The sequence below is a fragment of the Schistocerca americana genome, chromosome 5, assembly GCF_021461395.2.
Source record: "Schistocerca americana isolate TAMUIC-IGC-003095 chromosome 5, iqSchAmer2.1, whole genome shotgun sequence".
NCBI lineage: Eukaryota > Metazoa > Arthropoda > Insecta > Orthoptera > Acrididae > Schistocerca > Schistocerca americana.
The window spans coordinates 298306132-298326334 of NC_060123.1; the positions used below are offsets into that span (position 1 = coordinate 298306132).

At 42.2% G+C, this 20203-nt stretch overlaps 1 protein-coding gene across 1 annotated transcript in view; it reads right to left on the reverse strand.

Annotated features, from left to right (window-relative positions):
- The window catches only part of LOC124616106 (insulin gene enhancer protein isl-1), a 448316-nt gene extending 434127 nt beyond the window's left edge, over positions 1 to 14189 (reverse strand). The window contains exon 1 of the mRNA XM_047144366.1: positions 14086 to 14189. Within this exon, the coding sequence (XP_047000322.1) occupies positions 14086 to 14104 (19 nt within the window). The 5' untranslated portion in view covers positions 14105 to 14189. The remainder of the gene's footprint in view (positions 1 to 14085) is intronic.
- Positions 14190 to 20203: the final 6014 nt, after the last annotated feature.

The window sequence follows — 20203 nt, forward strand, 5'->3', positions numbered from 1 at the left end:
AATAAATTTCTGTGGCCGGTATAAAGAGATGTCGATCTCTCTTTATTTTATTTGTTTATTTTTTTGTGGTTATGTGTCGCACAAGGACGTAAACCGTAGTTCAACTTGATCTACAGAATATTGTCATTTATGTAGGCATTTTTAGCAAACTTGTGTGAGGTTTGTTCAAATGGATAAACTATAATACGTTGCCTTTACGGACATGCACGCCTATACTCGTTCAGGCCCTTCGGCCTACTAGTGAAATGTTTAAAGTAAAGGAGCAGATCCCTTGTAAACCTTTGTCAACTGTAGCTGAATTTCCGGAGGCGACAAAGCGTCGTCAATTTTCAGAAATTATGAAATCTGTGGGCGCGTTCAAACGTGTCGTTTTCTTGCAGAGAATCCAAGTGAAAGATCTCAATATTGTAACTATATATTAAACGTATGTGAAGTAGTTCACGCTGTAGACATAATGGAAGAGAGAGTGAGGCAAATTATACGTGAAGAATTAGCTATGAAAATTTTGATTGACATGGGTGCTGCATTCGTCGAACGTTAAATGCTGACCAAACGCAAAGGTGTGAACGAATAGCTCAGTAACACTGTACAGCTTCTAAAAACAACTAATGAAATTTGTCAGTGTAAACAATGTGCGGATGTATCATGTAATCCCAGGAATAAACATTAAATCCATTTACAAAAAAGATGAAATTCAACGTATGTACTGCAGTGGACAGTGTTGTTCTCGGTTACCCCGTGAAGAGTAAGGAAAAGGTAAATAATGGTTAAAATGGCTCTGAGCACTATGGGACTCAACTGCTGTGGTCATAAGTCCCCTAGAACTTAGAACTACTTAAACCTAACTAACCTAAGGACATCACACACATCCATGCCCGAGGCAGGATTCGAACCTGCGACCGTAGCGGTCGTGCGGTTCCAGACTGCAGCGCCTTTAACCGCTCGGCCACTCCGGCCGGCAAAAGGTAAATAATACCTTAAGTCTTCTGGACGAACTGAAGGAAATGGAAGCGCGGCGAAGGGAATTACATTACAAAATAAAAAATATTAGGAAAACTGTTGGATTTAAACTGTCAATTACTGCTCCAGCCACCATATCTGGTACGATGTTATTTCCGTCTCCTCTCACACGTAAAGAAATCTATGCCTGAAAAGCATTTTGTATCCAACGTAAACATTATGGCCACAATTGAGCTTCCAGTACCTTACAGTACAAATGGAATCTGTTTAGATGAAAAGAACGCGGTGATCTAAATGGGAGTATTTCGTATAAGCAATACTTTCCATTTTTCTTTAACATAAGGTCTTCCACAGGCAGACGGACAAATTGTTTCTTTGCTCACGTCAGTGCTTTGGACAACGAGAGAAGATAAATACGGAGCTATGTAGTGATGCGCGCCATCGACTTGTGTCGTCACAAACAAATACGCTTCTGCATGCACTGGGCTTTCATTTTCTGCCTCTGGCATACTGACCCAGAATAAAATTATAAACAGGCCCCAATCTACGTTGCTGATCAAGGTTTTCAAGAGGTTTCTGTTAGTCGTAAATCAAATACTGAAAATGTAAATCACGTCCCACATATTCGCAATTGTTTCCTCCCACATGTTTGCTTTGCAATTGTTGCAGCATTACAAACTCGCCTGGTACTTGGCTGAAAATTATTTCGCTTTAGAATAGATTATTACTCGAAGAGCTTCCCCTCCAAAGTGAATATAATGTATAAAAAAAAACAGTTAAGGTACACAAACACACTGATGTGTTAATAATTCTATCCGGGACATTTTCTAGAAACTAACAACTCCTAATTTCCAGTTACGTCTGTAGTTTCTAGGATGTCTTCTTTGGTTGCAGAATAAATTACGGAGCTGGTAAAACTCCAAATATTCCCGAACTGGAACCCCGCTGTTCCATTCCCAGTGTGACATCTCCAACGTTTTCCGTCCTCCATCGTGTGTTGACGATACATTCGTGTTTTTAACAAAAAGTCAAAGCAAAAATTCAGCACTGAACTGCCGGCTGAAATAATGTTTGCCACTCATGAGACGGAGTGCGCATCTGTGCCTATTTTCAGTGTGTAGAGCAGGGTTTCCCAGACTGGTGTTCCACAGGAAGTGAATGAGTGCTCCGCCAAAAACTATTATTAACGTGGCATTTTTTTTTCATTTTGACGTTACTGATCTTCAAAAATTTTGTTATGATATCTGCGTTATTAGTTATGATTTCAAATTGAAGCAACCACTGAATAAAACGAATTTATCATTTTTTAAAGCTTAGTAATCTTTAAAATAAACAAGTTGTTCCATCAGAGTACAGAGGAAGGGTTTCGGAACCGCTGGTGCAGAGAGCGAGTGTGTAACGAGAATTCTGATCCACCATTACCAAAAGCATACGCAAAAGAACGGAGGCTATCGTTGTAGTAATTGAAAGAAGGAGCTGTCCTAAAAACCATAATTATGAAAGAACCTATAAACGCAATAAGAAGTTTTGCATACCTCATACTCAAACATACTGTGCGGGTCTGCCAGAAGAAAATAAAAAAGATCAAGGTATATTTAATAGTATATTTTCTATTGTACGCACAATTATAATAAATACTGCTTGAAGCTGAGTTTTTAGATTCTGTGCCAGCTACGCAGTAAAATTGTTTTTATAAGATTGACCCTATATTTAATCCCCCTTCCATTACGAGTCATAAACAATAATTCAGTATTATGCGAGGAGTGCATTTTACACCAACTTTTCCTTAAATGGCTGCATATGACGCGGCTCTACAGCCTCACAGCGGGACAACGAAAGAAACAGCAGTCAAGGATTAGGTGTTAGGCCTGTTCCGACTCCTGCCTACAACGCAGTACGAAGAGCGATGTATGATCGTGGACAGTATGTCGCCAATCCTTTCAACCGATAGTGCCAGTATACGAATCCTAATGATGCCGCAGTATCTTGACCTAGTAGATAGTGTCGGAAGTTCCATGCGGCTTTTCGCGGATGATACTGTAGTATACAGAGAAGTTGCAGCATTAGAAAATTGCAGCGAAATGCAGGAAGATCTGCAGCGGACAGGCACTTGGTGCAGGGAGTGACAACTGACCCTTAACATAGACAAATGTAATGTATTGCGAATACATAGAAAGAAGGATCCTTTATTGTATGATTATATGATAGCGGAACAAACAGTGGTAGCAGTTACTTCTGTAAAATATCTGGGAGTATGCATGCGGAACGATTTGAAGTGGAATGATCATATAAAATTAATTGTTGGTAAGGCGGGTACCAGGTTGAGATTTATTGGGAGAGTCCTTAGAAAATGTAGTCCATCAACAAAAGAGGTGGCTTACAAAACACTCGTTCGACCTATACTTGAGAATTGCTCATCAATGTGGGATCCGTACCAGATCGGTTTGACGGAGGAGATATAGAAGATCCAAGGGAGAGCGGCGCGTTTCGTCACAGGGTTATTTGGTAAGCGTGGTAGCGTTACGGAGATGTTTAGCAAACGCAAGTGGCAGACTCTGCAAGAGAGGCGCTCTGCATCGCGGTGTAGCTTGCTCGCCAGGTTTCAAGAGGGTGCGTTTCTGGATGAGGTATCGAATATATTGCTTCCCCCTACTTATATCTCCCGAGGAGATCACGAATGTAAAATTAGAGAGATCCGAGCGCGCACGGAGGCTTTCAGACAGTCGTTCTTCCCGCGAACCATACGCGACTGGAACAGAAAAGGGAGGTAATGACAGTGGCACGTAAAGTGCCCTCCGCCACACACCGTTGGGTGGCTTGCGGAGTAGAAATGTAGATGTAGATCTTAACCCAAGCAGCTCCTCATTTGGCCTCACGAGGCTAAGTGACCTCGTTACACATCTTCATGTTCTACTAAAAAACCTAAGGGCAATCCGGAAAGTGAACATAGACAATTCCGCATCGAAGGCGCGACGCTAACCATGGGACTACGGAGGCGACCCATGAAGAAGAAGAAGAAGAAGAAGAAGAAAAAAATGCGCAGTGATGTATACAGACACGCCTTTTCATTGGGGTGGTGTAGGGAATAGTTGGGTTAGGAAGGAAAGGGCAGCATGCTCGGCGGCGTAGTGATGCAGGCAGAGGGTCGCCAGCCAGAGACGGTCGTGCCTAAGTGTCTAGCTGCCGGGGGAGGCGCGCAGACACGAAAAACAGTTTAGCGCGCGCCCCGGCGCTCCCGGTTGATCCCACGGGATCATCCCGAGGCTCATCCGCGGCCGCTGCCGTAACAGCGCCGCAGGCACGGCTGGGGCACGTCCCAGCTACCGCTGCGAGGGCGACGCGTAACGCGCAGCGCGTACCTCGCTCCTGGGAGACAAAGGCCCCTAAACGGCGCTGCTGTTCTACCACTCTGCCAGCAGAACTGCGCAGCCACTGAATCAGTCTACCGAACAGCTAACTGTGGGAACACCACGTTGAAGTACTGAAAGGTGGCTACACTGAGTCACAGCGCCAGAGATTGCGCCAGATATTATTATTCGCCGCCTCCACTGACAGTAGTAGTTCAGAGGTTGTCGAGAGCAGTACTTGAGAGCATATCGTGTGCAGCTGTTGTTCTATTGGGCGAGACAGTAGATGCCGTTCCGTTGGTGTAATGTATAGATGGAAGATGTTGCAATGATCACAGTCTATTTTTCGTCAATATATATGGAGGTAAAAAAAAATTTTTATTTCACATTTCCTTAATGACAATAAGTCTTGGTCACAGGCTCAGTCAACAAATCATCCGGCTCGTGTTCATGTATTAGACTCGTAATTCTGATTTCTATGTGCAATTATAGTATTTCTGGTTTTTCGATTAGTTCATTGTGAATGGTGTTTAACATATCTTGTCGTATTGAGGAAGAACCGTGCCAGATACATGTACGTTGAATCACACTACCACACACAGAACAGTTGCACTTGTGCTTTGTTGTTTCCTAGCTTTTATAGTTGCAGGGGACTTAATTAATCAACTGTGTTAACGTAAATTTCCTTTCATTCTTTATTGTTGTTTTATGCAGTCATATTGCGTACTAATACTAGTCTGGACCAACCGGTTACGAGACTTCGTAACCGGATACACAGCTACTGAAATTATTTTTATTTTATAATTAAGCCCCCATGCAGTACATATCGGCACTCATCCCCTGTCCGCCAGCGTGAGAGATCCGGGTACCTACGACACCGACGAACATACTCAGTTCTTGAACTTGTAGCGCTTAGACATAGCCATGCAACAGAATCCTAAGGGAGGAAGATTACTGTCTAACTTCCTGTCGACAACGAGGTCATTGGAGACGGAGCAGAAGCTCAGATCAGAAAAGGAAATCGGCCACGCCTTTAAGCGATTTAGGAACACTTTCTTTTTCACTAGCTCCTTGTTTTTTATGACCCACCGTCTAATTTCTTATGGTGGGTCGTATGTTGTCACTTAGCCGTTTTTTTTTTTTTTTTTTTTTTTAAGAACACCATGAGAAAGGTGTAACTTTCACTGGCCAGATGATGATATGAACCGTCGCCCTCTCGAAAGAGAGTCTAGTGTTTTAACCGCTGAGCCACCTAGCCAGGTCAAAAGAATCTGAGTTTCATCTATTCCTGATGCAACAATACACATGAGTCAACATTTCGAGGAAATGTGCTACTATTTCCGCAATAATAATTACATTCCGGGTGAAATTGTGAGAACTGGGATCCACCCATTATCCAAATAACAATTATTTATAAATCTTCATATATCCATAATTGAAACGGACGACTTGGGACGTCAGCTAGTATAATATATGTTACAAAAATGACGAAATTCCTCCAGCTGTATTAAGGTGTTGGTTTTATTGGCAACTAGTTTCGATGTTGTTACATTATCATCTTCAGGCCCATACCTTTTGACAGCAACCGTATGTGCCTAACACTTGTAATCAGTGGTGAGACAGGCGTGTTCCATGCGGAAGGCAGGTAGTAACTCATACCAGCCTTCCGCATGGAACACGCCTATCTCACCACTGACTACAAGTGTTAGACACATACGGTTGCTGTCAAAAAGTATGGGCCTGAAGATAATGTAACAACATCGAAACTAGTTGCCAATAAACTATAGCTGGAGGAATTTCGTCATTTTTTAACATATATTATTTATAAATGTCGATACATGTTTCCCCAACTTTGGGCCATCGGGAGTGGGTGCTTTTATTCAGTGCTCTAAAATGCGAACTTAGTATCCCACGAATATAATATTAGTGATTCACAATTGGAATCTGTAAACGCATGCAAGTATTGGATGTAACGCTTAGTAGGGGCATTAAGTGCGATGACCACATAAGCTCATTCGTGGGTAAAGCGGGTAGTATAGACTTAGGTTTATCTGCACAGTACTGAGAAAATGCAATCAGTCTAGAAAGCACGTTGCTAATAAATCACTCGTGCGACCCGTCCTAGAATATTGCTCAGGTATGTGGGACCTGTGCCAAAGAGGACTACCAGGGGATATCGAAAGTATACACAGAAGAGCAGCACATATCGTGACACATCTGCTTCACCCACGGCAAAGTGTCACTGTGATGTTGAAAGAACTGAACAGGCACATTCCTTAAGATAGCTATAAACTATCCCGAGAAAGTCTACTGTGAAGATCCGGCTTGAAACTGTTACTAGGAATATAGTGCAACTCCCTACATATTGCTCCCAGAGGGATCGCGAGGATAACATCACATTAATTACACCACGCACAGAGGCATTTAAACAATCGTTTTTCCTGCGCTTCGCACGTGAATGGAACGCGAAAAAACCATAAGTTCTAGCACAGTGGGACGCACCCTCTTCCACGCACGTCTCAGTGGTTCGCAGAGTGTAGGTATACATGATTTAAATGCCAATTATTCCAACTAAATTAGTCCCTAAAACGGTACAAGAAAGTCGTCGAAGTGGCGTCCAATCAAAAGACTTCCACCAGGCCATGACGCCACGTGAAGTAACAATAATAATAACAATTATTATTATTGTTATAGTAGTTAAAACATTACAGAACTGAATGAAGTACCCACTGATGACGGACAGAGTTAGTAAGGCATGTTTTGAGTATTTATGAACAACAGTTTTACGCATGAAAGGCGAATCTGACATTCCATAATTTAGCCTGGAAATAGGGCTGTTGCTACGGCTTCAAAACAGAGATGATTATTCCGGACAAAAGCGTGCGCCACTGGGGATACCCGCAAAGTAACTACTGAACGGTCGAAATTACAAAGACAGAGACAATATTAAGTTTTTCGCGTATTTCTTTAACATGCGATAGATAATAATTATTATCGGCATTTTAGTTCACTATTACTACCCACTGGGGAACGAGTAGCACAATACTGGCTTCAGTACGTTGTGTTCTGGGGAGTGTAGACGCATCAACATCTGAAAAGGAATTCTTCCACGTTTTTCCACACGCGCTACACATGTATCCAGTTTCCATCGTACCACCCGTTGCCTTATATCTGTGTCATTCCTGTGTCATTTGCAGTAAACCAGGTGACTTTCGCTATTAGCTACCCGTGTCACTAAACAGCTTGATCACATACAATGGAACTCTTAATACACTGAGAATTATAGCACATGAACGTGACTGGACACTATGGAGAATCAGCGTACATTTGATAAGTGAAGTAGGCCTTTATGACTAACCCTAAATGGTATACAATATGTAACAACAATTTGTAACACGCCTTGAGTTCATTTCCCAATGTTGTGAAACGTTCCGTAAAAAATTTCACAAAATCTGTTTTATTAACTAGGCCATGACAAAAAGTTGTAGCTTACGTAACATATCAAGTACATGATGCATTACTATATGGTGATGATTGGCCCACAAGTCTTTACTCAATCCAATGTAAACTACGAGTTCCTACTTTATCAGACGATAATTTACGCCAGATCTGCAAGCACGCAAGTTGGGTGTTGCTACAGTCGTGCTTATTTCCTAGAAATAGCCTTTCAGCTATTTATTCCATAGTCTGGGGTGAAATGACTAGCGTCGACAAGGATAGTGTTACTAAACAAAGACTATCATAAATAAAAAGTACTAAAATGTGGCTCTACTACTGTTTAATTCTTTCTGCTCAAAATCTTTTCTCTTAAGTCCGAAGGAATTTGCCACAACGAGATATTTTAACAAGTGTTACATTAAAAAAAATCGCATTTACCCTTAAATTATCCATTTTTGCCGAGTGTACCTAGCAAACTGCGATTCAAATACAGATGGATTAAAGTACCACCACCTCATAACAAGTTAACGCGAATCATCTGCGATGGTTAGTAGAAACATTTTTGATATGCGAGAACTAGTTAAATGGTCTCAAGATGATGTAGCTCGGGATTGCTATGAGAGAATACGCACTTAGTAACATATGATTTTGTAATGCTTAGTTTTATTACATTTCAGCGTCCGAGTACTTGGAATGACACAGAAGGGCGAACAAAATTTCTTTTTGTAAATAAATCAGTAGCAACGGAACAAAACACATTTTGTTTGCTTTTCACACCAAAAAAATTTTAACAGTCCTACCACGAAGCGACATAAGAACCGACGAAAACGAGCTATAGTCATAGCAGCGACAAGCGGGCCGTTGAAATTTATCTTAACAATAACACAACAGCACGTTTTCAGAATCACATTTGATTGGGTTTTTTCATCTCTGAGGAGATATAAGTACACTGTTAGTTCACCGGATAACTGTGCTCAGAGAGGGTAAAACGGTCACAGAAAAGGAAACGGACACCTTTTTATATTAACAAGAATTAAGATTCCGCTTGTTTCACAGCACCATTGTCTGTGCGAAACCAAGAATTACCACCAAGTAGCATGGAAATAAATTATAGATGTAACCCGAAAATAGTTCCTATAACATCCTCTTTAGTGAGAGATACATATTTTTTCTCGCGTCATCCGCTACTATACAGAGATACAAGATGTTCCCAGGACAACAGTCTCGCTAAATCATTAAACACATTTTGAAAAATTTACGTCTGTATACGTTAACCTTCCAAGTAACGAGATTTTCCTTAATGTAACCTATACCAAATGAAATTAATAAAAAACGCTACTTCAAAGAGTCGTCAGATTATTTCTGATTAGTACCTTTACCACGCTACAAATATGCCTAAATGTGTACTGAATCCTAAGTAACCTACCGCTCGTTAGAAAGTGTAAAATTATCCCCACAAACAAGATACTCGAGAGAAAAGATTAAGTAGTCAGATCTTTGCACCTTCAAAGCGTTTCCACCTATTTCCAAGACTACTGATACTTGCAAGACATCGTTTACGGCTCTTAAAATTTCAACTAGCAGGCTCCTTGCACACGCTCTCTTGTGTGTCGCGTAGTGCTTCAGAGGCGGACACATCAGAAGAGTTGCAATGTTTTACTGGCAGACATGTAGTTACACTTCACACCCGAACCGTCTTTAACGTAGAAGATATACTGCTCTTCAGACGCCATCACGAAAACTAATAACTATTTTGCGTAGTACCGGGATGTCAATTTGTGGAGCTCGGCAGCGTTGCCGCAACATTTTTTTAGCCTCACCCTACCTGCAAATCATAGCCGTCGGATGACGGAAAAATGTCGCATGAAAAAGAGCTTTATTAACTACACCACACAAAATTCTCAACACTATCGTAGTATTACATTAGAATTGCACAGTACATACGCAAAATAAACAAAGACCTCACCGTGTTTTGTGAATTGTCACGAGGAGATACCCCTGAGCAATTGACGCCGTTCTAGTAACGAGAATGCCACTTTGGTATTCATCCTTACGGAACCTACCGTTTTCCCTATAATTATTAGTAGTTCGATGATATTGATGCGTTTCACTTAGGGCTCTATATAAGTAGCTCGGCGTGGGGTAACGATATGATAAAGAAGTTGCCTTATGAAGGAAGTACTACCTAGGATGATTCAGGAAATTTCACAACGAACTTACAGTAGACAGGTCCGCTTAGGCGCTGTTACATTTTCTCGATGATGAGTCTGCCTCTGTCATTCGCTCCTTTTCTGCCACGACATTCGCCCGAATATTGCCTTTGATGCTAGATGCTGAAAACACAAACACTACTGTATTCCTTCACTCATTAGTTAGATATTGCGCGAAATTATTAATGTAACCAGCATGTAGCGTTGTATTATTCGTCGAACTGACAAATCTATATGGTTCCCACATATTTTGTAAAGTATTGTTGCATAATTTACAGACGAAGCCTTAACACATATTTCAAATAGCAATATAGCACTCTTCACGAGATTGCTTATTAAGAAGGAAGGAAGTGCAGTTGAAATGTTAGACACAAAACCATAAAGGCTACGTGAAAGGTGGTGGTGATGTCACATACCAGTAGGGTAGAAAAAAGTGCTTTCTTGCGATGTCATAGGTGTACTGGCAAAAAAAAAAAAAAAAAAAAAAAAAAAAAAAAAAAAAAAAAAAAAAAAAAAAAAAAAAATGCGCATGGATACACGACGCAGCGTTTATACGAAAGGGACTACATTGCAGAGAAGATCAAGCGCTGAAGATAAGGCGCTGTAAAACGTGTGAATAAAATTACTTTGGGCGAAATCATTTAAAACGTAAATGAAGTGAGGAATACTACAAATTACTGAAGTGGACAATGAGAAGAATACGTACGTCCACATTAGCTGGAGATGCCTGGTTTGCAGACTAATCCAATAAAGTCACTTCGTATTGTTACCCTTAATGGTCTATTGCCCAGCACCGAAATGAAATTGACTGTGAGGAAATTACTGAATGGAAACAGGCAGCGCACAATAGCACATATTAAAGCTGTTTCCGCACTGAACATGCAAAACAAACCTAATCCTCGATGTTGACTTTACGACCAGAAGATAATGACCCACTCGTTCCTCAATTACAGTAAAGACTTATCAACTCCAAATCTGGGATACGGTGCCATTCACGATAAGAAATTAGTTCTCTGTAAATTACAATGCCACAGAAAGAATGATTCTTTAATTAAATTAGAAGACTGTGAAGGAAATTCACCCTACGTTAAAATTTGAGATGGCTAGGAAAATTGTTGTAAGAACATCAGTTTCTGAAAAAATTGACAGACGCAAGTTTAGCAACTTGTGCCAAATTTTGCTCACAAACTGTACCTAACAAACCTGCTTAAACCTTTAATTCCTTGGCAATAATATTACGTTTAGGCAAGTAAACCTAGCGTAAACGTGCGCAAGTGTCAAACAAATAGCCTCGAACGTAAGCTTTCGTAGACTCCAATGGAACTATATTTCGATCCACGAAGAATAACCTATTAGCTCATCGATCAAACGCATAAATCTTCCCCGTATAGTTAGTTAGGCGTAAACAGCAAGGAACTAAGGCGTACGCGAAGGGGAAAAAAAGTCATCTTACTTTCCATTAGAGACTAATCAAGATACAAACATGCCTCACCTTAACTATTCACGGAGAAAGTGACTTCACCACTGTGTCATTTAAACTGTCAGTGGTTGTAGCTACTAGTTACTGATATTTATATCACTCGCCTCGCTTATAAAGTTATTCTTCATCAAATCTAATTAAAAATAAATGTACGGTCCCAGTATAATTAAGTGCTTATGTAAGCCCTCATTTAGTATTATACTATAAACAAAAACTAAAAAAAGGCAAACTTGACGAGTGTTGGAAACATTATTGACAGGAATGTGAAAGCTGCTCGTCTACTAACGAATTGCTAACGTCCCCGGAACTAAAGACCAGAAAAAATTGTTTATTTTAATTCTCCAACAGTCAAAATAAACATAGATCGACGTGTTCACAACAACGACGGTATTTTCCCAAATTCATTAATGGCCACCGTAACGAAACTCAACGGCGAGTGCTCTACAATAAGAAACGTGCGAAGCCACGGGAAAGATTTTCTGGACGAATAATTAAGGCACAATTTGTACATCGACGGTAATTTATTCAACGACTTATTGAACAGAAAGCACAAATCATATCGTTGTTACGAAAAGAACAGTAATACTGCTTAACATAGCGAACTTCTAAATTTTGAGAAAATAATCCTACGCCTGCGACAAGCCATCAATTACAAAATTTAATTTGCAGACGAATTGCAGTCTAGACGCCGCTAAAAACTCTCACCTCCATTTGATACCTATTGCTTATATGAACAAGAAAGTTTGTATCTAAGCGCAATGTACTTCCTCGGAGATATCTGGCAGTGGTAGTGCTGCCTGTATATTCCACAAGAAACCTACGTCTGTTCTGTACCGCTAGTCATGCGTTTCAGCTGCCAGTGCTACCGGTATCATCACGGTAAATTTAGAAGAATATAGAAATCTATTTGAACTTGCCCTCTGACAGACTCAGCATGGATGCCAGGAAGTGTAGGCTATCCACAAGTACTTTCTAGTGATTAACAACAATGGAAAAATAGGAAAGGCTAGTAAATATTGAGCGCCTCATTTGAAAGAGGCAATGCGAATGAAACTATATCTAGAACATCTACAACGAAAGGGCACTGACTTCAGAAAATCAACATGAAATGAAGAAACAGCAAACGTAATTCAGCTTAACGTTCTTCCTGATTGTAGGTCATGAAATAATGGAGAAAACGATATCCCAACGTTTGTACCACTAATGGAAGTCGACGTCCTCAGAGTCACAATAAGACGCAGTCTACAAACGAAAGGAATTTTGTGGAGAAACGAAAGCCTACCGACATACAACGGAACCACTGATATTTTCAATACAGCGCACGTATCCAAATCGTTAAACACCACGAATTATATTCAATACTCTCTGACAATGGGTGCTTTATAAACCAGTTCTCTGCTAAATACAGAGGACTTAGAAATTGTAAAAGATGTGGTTACTGACTATAAAACGGATTTCCAAAATCTCAATGTTAATACGTGTAAAGATCCGCTGATACTGCATTACCTGAGGAACTTCCTGGTCAGCCATTGCCAGGTTTCAATCAGCGAAAAGGTAAATCGGAGGAAAGAAGCAGATGTAGAAAAAATTATCACAGAAAGAATCCTACAGGCGTATGAAACACATTATCCTGTGGAGGCAACATGACAGACCTGTTTACACTTAACATGTAGCTTTGTTTACTTTCACCTCTCTCGTATGGAAGATCAAATATGGCACAATAAGGGCAACGGCATCGTATAGAGAATCTTTATAATTTTTGGCATTAGGCACCACACAAAGACTAGACGCTCAATCATGACAAAGTCATCTGAAGCGGTCGTACAAAATCACAAATCTCACATCAAGATTAGGCACTTCAGGCGAACATTGATGTACACCTAAGAACGTATGCCTTAAGCGAGTACCAACAGTGTCAAAGACAGTTGACAAAGCACTTCCCTTCCTACCTGACGAATTTATCGAAGGAGGGTGTGCGAGGTAAATAAACAAATGAGGAAAAACTACAACTACACACGACACAAAAGACCTCTGAATCACGGGGTAACATATTACGTGCACGAAATTTAAGGACAGAAGGAACAGTCTACAAATAGACTGGATGGCTTTCAGAAAGAAGACGCCCAATAGCCAATCGTAAAACGAAGCACTTGATCTCTGGAGACGCCCAATTGTAGTGAACTGGGTATCGACGGAAAATCGACATTTGCCACTGACATACGCACCATCTGTACGCAGGAAAAAGACATCTCTCAGCGTTGAACACAGGATCCACATAACAATATTTTTCTGACTTTGATTATGTATTTTGCCGTCATATTTGTTTACAAAACAGTCCAAGGATGTACTGCCGGTTCTCGGTGTTACTTGCCGGAATATTGTGACCGCTGCAGCACTCCCCTGGATCGATCTATCAACACACTGTGAGAAGGTAAGGAAAACCACATCACGTACTTCTAAGGGAAGATTATGTTGACAAGCTTGTCTGCCGAAATATTGTACCCGTTGGAGACTGATAATCAGGTGTACACCCATTGGTTTTTTCCCCATTTTTGTGGTCCTGAGGTGTTCTTGCACACCCCTGTCCTGCCATTTCGTCACGCAGCGCCTGCCGAGGCACAGATACTGGAGAGAAAGTGGCGGTACTCACTCTGCGGCTGCTCAGCCATGTCGAGCTGCTCCGCCTTCACCGGCGAGATCTTGATCGCGCGCGGGGGCGCCAGGTTTACGACGACGGCGGGGCTGGGACTGCAAGCTCCGCCGCACGCGCGCCCCCAGCACCAGCCGCCGCAGTTGGCCGACGCCGCGGCCGCCGTCACGCGCTCCACCGCTGCCACAGCCGGGGTCTGCCGCCCAGGAGTCGAAACGAAGCGCCCTTCCGCGAGCTCGCTCGGGCACGTCCGTCTGCCACAACGCACCGGGCCACACTGGCGGCGAGCGCCGCGCTAGGGCGCCGCCGCTCCCCCACCACCGACGGCGCGCGCCCGCGCATGCGCACAGCAGCGCGGCGCCGCCCACCGCGCTCCGCCGTTGGGTCCCCGTGCGCCGGACGCTCCGCCCCCACAGAGCAGCCGCTGCGGCACCGCCGCGAAAATGGCTGCTCAGTAGGTGACGGGAGCATCGATCTACGCACCGTGACGCCGCCTCGAGCCGGTCTCAATCCCGTTTCGTCCCCTTACAAATTAAATACATTTTCGTGGTTTGCACAAATGCTTGTACTTTTAATTTTGCAGAATTCCCAGACGAAGTGAGTCCAGTGCACAACAACGCTTCCCTCCGTTCCTTCTGTCAGGGCGGGTTGCCCAGAGCTTGTGCACGGCAGTTTGTTACCCCTATTGTATTGCCCGCTATTCGTGTTTAAGGACTGAGGGCGACTTCGTTTGGTTTGTAATGGTACCTCGGGAGCTAATTTTATTTTTAGGACAAAGGTGTTCTGTTTCTGGGTGGCTCTACTGTCTATTTAGTTGAGCCACTACTGAACAATACAACGCTTCTGCAACTGCTCTGAGAGAGTTTGATGTCGTCAGTTGTTCCTGAGGAAAAGTCGCGTCTTAGAACTGGAAAAAGAATTAAGATGGCAGGCACAACGTTTCTATTTACAGCACTAAGGGGAGGAGGCGAGGAGTGGAGTAGGTACAAAAACGGACGTTTCTTCCTCCTGTAATCTGGAGTACCGGTACGCACACTCTAGCCATGAAAAGTTCTCACGCATTTTTGCCTTCGTGCTGTTTTCGCGAATAGGCCCTACACGAAGAAGGAAACAATACATTGGTTGACTGTTCTGGGAATAAATGCTCTCTGAAATTTAAAAGTAAATTATATCGTACTGCACAACCCCTCTCTTGTACCGCTGGGATCGAGTGAGTATCTGCGTTTCGCTTTCATGCTTCGTAAATGAACCTGTAACGAAATGCGGAGCTTTTCTTTGGCTCTTTTCTACTTCTTGCTCTATTTACTTTGCGAGTAGACTACACTTCCTGAGGACTCTTCCAAAGATTCTCAGCTTGGCATCCGTCTTACCTGCTATTAAAGTTCCACAGGCCTTCCACTATAAATCGCTTCGTGCGCATACTCATAGATATTTTATGGATGTGGCTGCCTACAATTCCTGTTCTGCAATTGTATAATCATACAACTACCGTTTTTTCGGCCGTTTTTGTGCAATATCTTACATTTGTTTATGTTGCTGGTCAACTGCCGGTTCTTGCACCACGCGCCGAACCTGTGAAGATCTTCGTGCTTCCCTCTACAATTTTTAGCATATTCAGCATTGCCATGTGCGATGGAAAATATTGTGGAGTTAATAAGCGCTGTGTAACTTTCGTTTGTTTGGAGTGGCTTTGGTTTCAGCGCCATCGTGCAATCGAATTGGATATGAGCATTCACAGATCAGAGCTAAAATGGTTCAAGTGGCTCTGAGCACTATGGGACTTAACATCTGAGGTAATCAGTCCACTAGAACTTAGAACTACTTAAACGTAACTAACCTAAGGACATCACACACATCGATGCCCGAGGCAGAATTCGAACCTGCGACCGCAGCGGTCGCGCGGTTCCGGACTGAAGCTCGTAGAACCGCTCGGCCACATCGGCCGGCGAACAGAGCTGAAATTTAGTCCATAATCCTTTCTCTGTTATGAAAGATTTAAAGAACAAAACACTGCAACAGTTACGTTTTTCACACATACCACGTCGATATTCAGGAATTTATTCCCATTTCCAAGTGCAACTATTTAAATTGGTGTTGCGCGTGACCCCTGTCTGCATGTGTTTGTTGATCTGCTTCTCTTGCCCTGCAGCGTTCTTTTATGATTTTAAGATAAGGTGTTGTGCTCCTTCATTGCACAGGAATTCACACACACACACACACACACACACACACACACACACACACACACACACGCACACACACACAGAGAGAGAGAGAGAGAGAGAGAGAGAGAGAGAGAGAGAGAGAGAGAGAGCATTACCCACACTGTTTGTTTACGTAAAAAATAATAATTTACGTAAATAATAATTCTTTTGGAATTTGCGTCCTCCTCTGTGGACACCGTGCACCCAATCAGTTCCGTTCTTTCGTCGAAGTTTAGACCTGCGTACCGGGTGGTTATAATTACCTATAGTGCAGGTACTGACAGAGGTCCGATGTGGGGTTTAATGTACGGCAGAGTAATTTGATAGACATTCTAATACGTTAACGCAGAATAGATTTACGCTGAAGAAAAAGTTAGTTCCAATTTTGGCCGCCAGCAGCAAATCCGGCGCTGTGAATGCAAGAAAGACGTATAGAAATGTTTCCATATGTAATGGATTAGGAACTGGACGTGGTCAGAAAAAGGTGAAAAGTGAGATAGGCATAATGGTAATTTCATTATAAACTGCCGCTTTCACAGCTTGTTCAGCATGAGACCCAGAGACGTCGACGAGATGCTGTATAGCGCCAGATTTCCTTCTGGTGGCCAAAGTTGGAGTTAATTTTTTCCAGCGTAAATCAGTTCCGCATTAACGCGTTAGTATATCTACCATGTTTCGCTACCATATGATAATTACGGCCCGTAGTAGGCATCCGTGATTATCTGCACTTTAATTGTAACCACCAGTTACTGCAGTTCGCGGCAGTTGGTACTTCTTTCGTCGATGATATGCTGAAAAATTGGAAGAAAGACGTCTACTATCCTACGAAAGCCTGCTTACAAAGTTTCTAGAGCCAGCGTTAAATGAAGAATTTAGGAATATTGGCTACTACAACCCCTTATGTAGGCCTGTCGCTCCCGTACTGATCGCAAAGACAAGACTGGACTAATTATGGCACCCCAAGAGGCATTTAAGCAATCACTCTTCCCGCTCTCCATATACTAATGGAACGGGAAGAAGCCGTAATAAGTGCTACAGTGGAAAGTACCCTCTGCCATGCACTTCACAGCGGTCTGGAGAGTGTAGATGTGGATGTGTAGTATTAGTTCTCTGGGCCCCGATTGTTTCTATTTTGAAACATATTTATATGCCATCGTCCACGTGTTCTTCGTTCTCTGGATTTCGCCTTGCGTTTTGTTGATATGTTGATTTCATCTTCTAGTATCTTTCAGTCCAAGACTTCCTTTCTAAAGACGTCTCTGAGCGGGAATGTTTTCCGCTGCCCTCTTCATCTTTGAAACTTCATTTAATTTTTTGCGCCACCCACATTTAGAAAGGCAGGCAATGTCAATAAGAAGGCGATCATTATTGAGCATTTATTGATCTGTTATGTTCAAAGTAGTCGTTATCGGTTTCGTTCGTAGTCATCATCAGATCTGTTTCCTCCACTGTACGATACAGTTATATGTTGTCACATCACTTTCTCGTACTCTTCGTTGGAAAAGACGTATAGCAACATGTATAAAATATTATGTGACAAAATACGTTTTTACCGTATGGGGTAGCAAAATATATAATGATGACTGCAGCTGCAAAATATTGTGGAAAAAGTCATATTGATTGTTGATCTACACGCTGTAACAAAAACCTATGGCCGAACTTTCACCAAACATTCCTCACACACCGAAGACGTGTTGTATATACTCATACATGGGTCTGAAAACGCTTTACTTCCATGTTAGAGCTCGCTTTCTGCTTCTCTTTATAATCACATCAATCAAGGGAAACACGCAGAAACAGAATGTACTAGCATTACACGAAACGCTACCTGAAATGTTCAAATGCTTGTGTATGGAACTCCGGTACAAGATGTGCAAAGTCTTTGTGGTGGTATTGTGGAAGGCTGTGAAAAATAGGCTGTTCTCCAGGGATGCATGAGTGCATCAGGAATACAATGCGGATCGATCCATTTATCCTCGTTAAGTGAGAGCGTTTTAAACATTTCATGTAGAAAAGTGTTTCATATTATATTGATAAGTTCTTTTCCCGTGTGTTTCCCATAATTAATGTGTAAAAGTTGTCTGGGAACTGAGCTCTAACATGAAAGTAAAGCGTTTCCGGGCCTTTGTCCGTGTAACATCTTTCCTCCCTCTACTTGTGAGGAATGTTTACTGAAAGTCTGGCCATACCTTTTTTGTTACACCCAGTATTTTAATGAAAGTCCGTTTATGATCGCCTTTGAGCTCCAAAATTTCAGTACCGATCATTTTTCCCAGTTTGGAGCATAATTCTTCTTTCAGTTATTCTTCTCACTTCATTTCTGCACTTGATTATTCTTCTCTACTTTCCATTTTTTTTTCTTTTACACGTCGCAGGATCTTTCATCATAACCCCTAACCTTCCTCTTTTCTCTTTCCGAAGTCTGGTACCTTCGGCTAAGTTTCTGACTATAACACACGTTGTTTTAATCTTGGACTGACCATTCATGAAGTTGGTCTTTCACGTTGTTTCTCCTGCTGGAACACTGAGTCTTGTTTGATCTCTTTGTCTGCAGAGTTCTTTAATCTGTTTGTCAGTTTCTTTAACTTACGGTACCGAGTACACAGGGTCATCCGCAAGGAGCTTGTGCATGCACGCTAACTTCGATTCCTCTCTGACTTCTCTTTTGGTGTTTTCTGCATTCTCCTAGAATGAACACTAAGTCGCTCAAATCAACTTCAGAGCTGATGCTTTATCAAAGATCAAAATATTGTGCCGGATCGGGACTCGAATTCGAAACCTCACCTTTTGCGGCAAATACTCTGCCAGAACCTCTCTGCTATTTCCCAGACTGTGAGGGTGGGCCCTGGGTCGTGGCTGGATAGCTCAGCCGGTAAGAGCATCACCCACAAAGGCAAGGTTCCGGGCTCGAGTCTCCGTCCGGCACAAAGGTTTTAATCTGCCGGCAAGTTTAAAATTAGTGTAAATTTGCTGCAGAGCCAAAAAAGTCATTCTAGAACTTTCTTCGTTACCTACAGTATTTTACGCACAGCAGAAGTTTCAGACAAGGCAAAAATGAGACAAAATCATTAGTAATAGTAGATAAGTGTAGAAAAAGCTTTCTATGTGCACTATGACTGTACAAGCAGTCAAAGACAGTTTGCCACGGATAGCATTTGTGGAAAAGCCAAATGAATCACATACTAGTGAGAAAGTAATGGACTTCTGTAGGTTTCACGAATGGTCCTGTACTATCAATAATTCAGTTACCTTAATGGTGTTCGCTAGCTGTTGCATTGCGGAGTGCTGAAGTTCCAGTATTACTGGACACGTATTTTTTTGCATTACTTATGCCCTTATTTTCGTCTCGAGTTAGCCGTACTGCCATTAGATCCAGGACTCCTTGTAATGTCAGTATAAGGTTTAATTTTCGTCGGCAGTATACTGAGTGGTTCAAGTAAGAGGGAAGAGGGGCAACATCCGTACGAGATCTGTTAAAAAAATCCGGAATTTTGTCCATAAAATTTTTCTACGTTTACCTTTTGTTTATGGTGCATGGTCTCCTTCGAAATACTCTCCGCCACAATGGATACACCGTTCCCAACGCCGTTTCCACTTGGATCGCCTTTCCCTAGGTTGCGGGAAGCGCCGTCTGCGAATTTTCTTTTATCTCGCCTATCGTTGCAAATTTTCGTCTTTTCAAGGGGGGTTTTCACTTTTGGAAATAAAACATGTATGCAGGGTCAGGTTTGGAGAGTATGGAGGATGAGGCAGCGGAATGATTTAGTTTTTTGTGACGCATGACTCATGAGCAGCGGGACGAACTTGGCGGCAACAAGATGCATTCCAAGACCCTGTGTGAGAATTTCATGACATTATGCAACTGAAACGTTACATTCTTCTGCAATCTCTCGGACAGTCAGTCTTCGACGGGC